The sequence below is a fragment of the Pygocentrus nattereri genome, chromosome 6, assembly GCF_015220715.1.
Source record: "Pygocentrus nattereri isolate fPygNat1 chromosome 6, fPygNat1.pri, whole genome shotgun sequence".
Lineage (NCBI taxonomy): Eukaryota > Metazoa > Chordata > Actinopteri > Characiformes > Serrasalmidae > Pygocentrus > Pygocentrus nattereri.
The window spans coordinates 3,112,783-3,120,200 of record NC_051216.1 but is presented as its reverse complement, the minus strand read 5'-3'; the positions used below and the strand labels follow the sequence as shown (position 1 = coordinate 3,120,200).

Here is a 7,418-nt window from a genome sequence, read left to right as displayed (position 1 = left end):
TCCACACACTTCGGTGAAAACTTTGTCCGTTGGTTTTTAACCTGATTTTGTCTATTTAAAAAAACCCACAGTAAATATTGACTTTATTTAGGGTGTAATTTGCTGGCTGGTCCTCAGTAGCAGCACAGTGGCTTATGTTTATGTAGTAATCACTCTCTGACCGCATGCCAGCCTCTATATCTCAATCAGAAATAACAGTACATCACTGTAGTGACTGGATCACCTGTCAGAGCTTTTACTGACCTGGGAAAACCCGACACTGAGCCGGAATTCACTACAGGAGCCTCTTAAACTCGGATCGCTGGCGCCACTCAGTCATTTCAACTTTTTAAAACTGTCAGACAGCTCAAACCGTTTCAGTTAAAATCCCCCTTTTCCTTCTTATTTAATGTTAACTTCTTTTCCAGGCATTTTATTTTCCTTTTTTTGACTTGATTCATTCATTTTCTTTGATATTAATTTGATCAGCGTTTATTGTTACTTCATTACTGTTTACAATCGTTTTATCTAATTGCTTTTAAGTTGGTCTTATTTATCCTTTTTTGCTGAAATGTCAACTCTTTATCTTCTGTATCTTTTCTTTTTTTTGTTCCTTTTTTTATCTTGTGTGGTTTTGTTTAATTTTACTCTAAACTGGCTCCTGGAATTCTGCTCACGGAATAAATTCCACTTTAATTTCTCTTTCCAATCCCTTTACAGTGTGAATGCGTGGCTGCGCTGAAAACGAGGCGCGTTCGAGGCGTTCGTAGGTGAAATGAAGCTTGACTGACTGACTGATTGACGGCACACAGTCAGATGTTTGGAGTGTTTACACTGTGGAGCTAAACTGAGTCTCTGCATCACCTTAACCTGACACTGCACGCTGGTGAGAAACCGGACCTGTCAGTGAGTCATGGCTGCACAGCTGGATCAGTATCAATACCAATAACAATGTTATCGGGTCGGTCACTGCGGACCTCCTTCACAATGCACCCCCCCAGAACCCCCCCAACATCGCACATCCATCCACATGCTATGATCAAAGTTTTGTACAGCAAACCCACACTGCAGAATGAAAACGCGGAAACATGGTCAGTATTCCTAACATTCCTCCCTGCGAGACTGAGACTATTCCATGATCATTCCCCAGGTTTCTACAGAATTTCACTCGTTTCAGGTCATTTTATTTACTGAATGTGTTTTATTCCACTGGCAGATCTGAAACAGAACAATCCACATTCCCTCCTGAAAAAAGGGTTGATCGGATTGATAATCATCAAACGCATCCGGTTCCGGTGGAAAGAGTTCTTTACACTGTGACATCAACCCTTCAGGAGAACACCGAACACCAGGAGTAACTACCGGACACCTCCAGGAACTAACAGAACCTGTAATGGGTTCTGTGATGACTCCCAGCAGGGTTATTTCTCAAAACAGGCAAAATGCTGATGTAACGAGGTGCTTACACTAGACACGGTTCCTTAAACGTGGATTTATATAACGGGAAACTGAATTAATGGTAGAAGCACTGAAGCAACAGAGTTCAGTGAGTAGTCTGTGTACACACTGTCGATGTGTCCTCCTCTTCAGCCTATAGCTGTTTAGCTCCGCCCACTCACACTGAAGTAATAAGCTGTGCCCCAATTCAGGGGCTGCATCCAGCAGGACTAGTCCGTCCCATTTCAAAGGCCCCTCACACACGGCTGGTAAATGTGGCCTCGTTTTCCACGGCAGCGAAGGATCCAACGGGTGGATCCTCCACCGGCCAACGCATCCCGAGGTTCATTGCGCTTCACGCCTTCCACTCTGTCCTTCGAAGGATGCAGCCCCTGAATTGGGACACAGCTAGAGTGTTTTAGTCCAGAGCGCTTTTGGAATGATGCACAGCCAATCAGAACAGTGCTCATTTACATATCACTGCAAAAGAAAGTCTCTACTTTTGTTGGTTTTTCATTTGAACACTGCAGTTGTGATGACATGCTCTGAAAGCTCTTGGATTCAAGCCACTCCACATTAACTTACATTAAGAGTGCAGAACGTTTTTGCTTTTTCCTGTAAAGTCATGAGTTTTATTTGTTTTACTTTAAGAAAGCAACGAACATCCGTCATAAAAGCTCAGTGGCACAAACAGCCTGTCTATTCTAACTCAGGGGCGTCCAAAGCCCAAATACGGCCCTCAGACAGACTCTAATCGGCCGCTGGCTTCTGATTTACCGTGGTGTTAGAAGTGGCCCTCCAGGCGGTGCGCTGCAGTTCTTCCCCTCACCTGATGGGGGCAGCAGTGCTGTAATGTTAGTGTGATGCGCTACACTGCAGTAACGAAGTAGCTAAAGCAGCTTCATTTACTGACCACATTTAGTGCAGACGGAGCCGTAAAGCTCAGACCGACACTGTGAGCCGCAGATCTGATCGACAGTCGCAGAAAACGAGCCTCGTGTGTCAAAAGACTGGACTGAGTTTAATACCAACCGACACGAAACAGCAGAGCATCCCAGTAAATATTCAGGAGAGGCAGCGCCTGCCGCGAGTCTCACAGCACCGACTTTAATACATAAGTCACGACTGACTGTCACTCCTGCACGGCTGAACTACTTGTTTTAAACGCTTACTGATCTGAACGGCTCTGAAAGAGTGAGGCGGCGTTAAAAGAAGCCCCGTGCCTCTTTTACACGGTGGCTGGAAACAGCAGCTCACAGAGCGCTCCGACTCTACACACCGCTATTCTGAAAACTCAGGATTTGGAGTCATTTCCTGATATTTTGGCACTCAAGCGTTTTGATACGTGTGGTGGAGGTCAGGGAACCGGCCTTGTGACCGGAAGGTCGCCGGTTTGATTCCCAGGGTCGACAGTCTGAGGTGTCCTTGAGCAAGACACCTAACCCCCAACTGCTCCCCGGACGCCGTGGATTGGGCTGCCCACCGCTCCGGGCAAGTGTGCTCACTGCCCCCTAGTGTGTGTGCTCAGTAGTGTGTATGTGGTGTTTCACTGCACGGACGGGTTAAACGCGGAGGTCTAAGTCCACAGTGTGCAGACACAGGCGGATGGTTCTGATTTCGATCTGAACGTCTCTGAGAGAAGACGGCCGTGGTCTGAAGGATCAAGAGAGAGGAGGATCACGTAGAAATGAATTATGACTGTTTTTGGTAAATAACGACGCACAAATGTTAGAAGTGGACTTTATAATAGTATATATGATATAAATTAACCTCAAAATGATATTTAATGTTCTAAACAGACATCATTATGAATATATATATATAAAATGTTATAAGAGGACTTTGTTATATATATATGTTATTAGCAGATTTTTTTATGTTGTATATAATGTTATAAACAGACCTCATGCTGCTATATATATATATATATATATATATATATATATAATGCTTTAAGCAGACCTCATAATGCTATATACAAAGTTATAAGCCAACGTCATAATGTTAAGTACAATGTCATAAGCAGACCCCACATGGTTATATATAACGTTATAAGCAAACCTTATAGTTATATATGATGTTATAAATAGACATCATACAGTCATATATACAATGTTATAAGAGGACCTTATAAAGACATATTTCTTTGTATATAATGTTATAAACGGACCTCATGTTGCTATGTATAATGCTTCAAGCAGAACTCATGATGCTATATAAACAATGTTATAAGCCGACCTCATAAAGTTAAGTACAATGCTATAAGCAGACCCCACAGGGTTTTATATATATAAATATATATATATATATATATATATATATATATATATATATATATATATATATATATATATATATATATATGTATATATATATAAATAACGTTATAAGCAGACCTCATAAAGTTATATGAGATATTATAAGCAGACTTCATGATGTTATATATTGTGTTATAAGCAGACATCATGATGTTATATATTGTGTTATAAGCAAACTTCATGATGTTATATATAATGTTATAAGCGGATCTAATGATATTATAATAATGTTTAAAGCAGACCTCATCCATTTATATAGAACGTTATAAGCAGACCTCATAACGTCGTTTGCAATGTTAAGCGGACTTCGTGATGTTATTATATAATGTTATAAGCAGACCTCATGTTATATATAATGTTATAAGCAGACTTCATGATGTTATATATTGTGTTATTAGCGGACTTCATGATGTTATATATAATGTTATAAGCAGACTTCATGATGTTATATATTGTGTTATAAGCGGACTTCATGATGTTATATATAATGTTATAAGCGGATCTAATGATATTATAATAATGTTTAAAGCAGACCTCATCCATTTATATAGAACGTTATAAGCAGACCTCATAACGTCGTTTGCAATGTTAAGCGGACTTCGTGATGTTATTATATAATGTTATAAGCAGACCTCATGTTATATATAATGTTATAAGCAGACTTCATGATGTTATATATTGTGTTATTAGCGGACTTCATGATGTTATATATAATGTTATAAGCAGACTTCATGATGTTATATATTGTGTTATAAGCGGACTTCATGATGTTATATATAATGTTATAAGCGGATCTAATGATATTATAATAATGTTAAAAGCAGACCTCATCCATTTATATAGAACGTTATAAGCAGACCTCATAACGTCATTTGCAATGTTAAGCGGACTTCGTGATGTTATTATATAATGTTATAAGCAGATGTTATGAGTAATGTTATAACAGTGTTACAACTTCTCACGTCTCACAGTGACAAATATTAGACACACTGACCACATTTGGGATGTTTTCACCAAGACATCAGATCACACAGCAACAGTCTCATCAGCGAGACTCCCTCAGTAAACAGGCGATCAGCGTATTGATCAGCGGTTATTGATAAGTGAGGGTAGTTACCAGGTTCTTGCTGCACAGCGGGCCTCTGAAAACTCCCTTGATGTTGCGGAAGTGTCCGTTGCTGAGGTGAGTGGAGCTGATGACGATGTAGTAGCACGCCATGTGGAAACCCATACACACACACACACACACACACGCACACACACACACACACGCTCTCAAAAGCGATGCGTTAATTACCAGCACAGCTTTCAGCTTTTTGTTTCAGCGTCGCTTTAACACCTCTATCATATCTGTAATACAGATCAGTGCGCAGTTATAACACATTCCTCTGCCAGAACTCTGCGTTTAGTAATGTAATAACTGACCCAATGTGTCAAAAGTATTCGGACACAAAGTGTTTATGGAAATTGCTAATTAGTAACACTTGTGTTAGCATTTTTAACACATCCCTAAGACAGACTAGTGTGCGAGTATGATTAGGAAAATCTGTTTTAAATAATATAACAGGCTGGGTGCGTTTAAAGTATTTGGACACTAGTGTTTACCAAACGAAACCTGCGATTCAACACAGTTTTAACATCATTAGCATACCTGCGAGACGGACTCCTGTGTGTGTTTCTGAGACGTGTTTGTGCTAAGAAGTAAGTTAAAAACACAGTGGCTGTGCCAAAAGTATTTGGACACAGAAGTTCACAAAAATAGCATGCTAAGCAGTGTCGCTTTGGGTTAGTGCTGCTTTCACCGCTAGCATAACTAACACAGAGTCAGAGTTAGAGCGCAAATAAGTGGCTGCTAAAAGTATTTGGACAATTTTTAACAAAACAAAATATGCAAATTAGCACTATTTGATCAGGTTAAGCAAGACAGATTCGTGTGTGTTCATGAGGCATATTTGCGTTCGAAAGCTGTAAGAAATAATTTAACACAGTGGGCGTGCCAATAGTATTTGGACGCACAAGTTAAATAAAAATAGCACGCCAAGTCGTGACACTTTGTGTTGGAACTGTTCTGACCATCAGCATAACGAACGCAGAGTCAGAGCTAGAGCGCTAAAAGTAAGTGTTAAAAGTATTTGGACACAAGGGACAAAATCAGCGACACGCTTTTTAGCTTGGTTCTTAGTGCAAAGTGTGTCCTAGCATAGAGTTAGCAGATTCGCATGTCATTAGAATGCATTTGAATATAAACGAAAAAGTCAAAAGTGTTTGGACACGTTTGTTTTTAGCCCATCTGTTTTGAGAGTCCACATGCACACGCTCAGACACGCCGTCCAGCACTCACAAGCACAAGTCCACTTTCTGCCCACAACTCCTCCTCCTGGTCTTCCTCAGTGGAGGGGAGTTCGCGTCGGCGTCGGCGTCTCCGTCCTGAGGTTATTCCCTCAGACGGCAGAGCGTGAGCAGGTCCGCAACTCTCTTTGCTTTCTTCCCGGCAGCTTCCAGCCGTCTTTATCCGAGCTGAGGCTCTCCTCCCGCCTCCTCCTCCTCTTTCCGATCTCCTGCTGCTGCCGCTGGCTCTTAATTCCAAAGTGTTCCTCCGGCGTCCTCGGCGGGAGCCGGTGGATTCGCCGCCCGCGCTGGGTCTCAGTCCCAGCCTGGCCGGGGCTCAGTCTGCGCTGCGTTCAGCTGCGTGTGTGTTCTCTCCGCCGCCGCTCGCTGGCTGAAGGCAGTGTGTGTGAGTGTGTGTGAGTGTGTGTGTGTGAGGCATGCTGCTGATGCTGATGCTGATGCTGATGCTGCTGCTGTGTTATAGCGAAGCTGAGCCAATAGACAGCTAGCGGTCAGCGTGCTAGCGAAACAGCGCTGATGAACAGACTGAGGCTGCATCTCTCTCTCTCTCTCTCTCTCTCTCTCTCTCTCTCTCTCTCTCTCTCTCTCACACACACACATACACAGCGCTGCTACACATCCACTGAGTCAGCCAGTACCACTCTCAGCCAATCAGCTCTCAGGATCTCTCTCTCTCTCACTCTCTATTTCTCTCTCTCTCTTTCACACACACTCACACACTCGTTAGCTCCCTCCTCCCTCTCTCCATCTCCCTCTCACTCTTCCTCTGTTTGTGTCTTTCTATCCCTCTAATTTCCCTCTTTCTGTCTCATTTATTTCTCTTTCGACTCCCTCTCTCTCTATCACCCTGCACCCCCACCCCTCTCTCTCTCCCTCCTTTCTCTGGTTACCTCTCTCTCCCCATCTCTCTCTCTGTCCCCTCTCACTTTGTCCCTCATATCTCTCCCCTCGTTCCATCTGTCTTTCTCACATCTACCTTTTCTCTCCCTGTCTCTCCCTTTCCTCCTCTCTCTCTCTCTCTCTCTCTCTCTCTCTCTCTCTCTCTCTCCTCCTTTCTCTCTCTCTCTCTCTCTCTCCCTCTCTTTATCTCTCTCTCTCTCTGTCCCCTCTCACTTTTTCCCTCATATCTCTCCCCTCATTCCATCTATCTTTCTCAACTTCCCCTCTGTCTGTCTCCCTCTCCTCCTCTCTCTACCCCCCCCCTTTCTCCCTTTCTCCCTCTCCCTCTCGGTCACTCTCTCTATCTCTCTCTCTCTCTCTCTCTCTCTCTTCAGAGTTACTCTCAAACAGCAGCCTGAAGAAGGAGAGAAAGGGGAGAGAGAGAACGAGAAGAAG

General features: G+C 42.8%; 1 protein-coding gene across 1 annotated transcript in view; it reads right to left on the bottom strand.

The window, feature by feature from the left end:
- znf804a (zinc finger protein 804A) overlaps window positions 1-6,623 on the bottom strand; it is a 103,873-nt gene extending 97,250 nt beyond the window's left edge. The window contains exon 1 of the mRNA XM_017688180.2: window positions 4,852-6,623. Within this exon, the coding sequence (XP_017543669.1) occupies window positions 4,852-4,965 (114 nt within the window). The 5' untranslated portion in view covers window positions 4,966-6,623. The remainder of the gene's footprint in view (window positions 1-4,851) is intronic.
- Window positions 6,624-7,418: the final 795 nt, after the last annotated feature.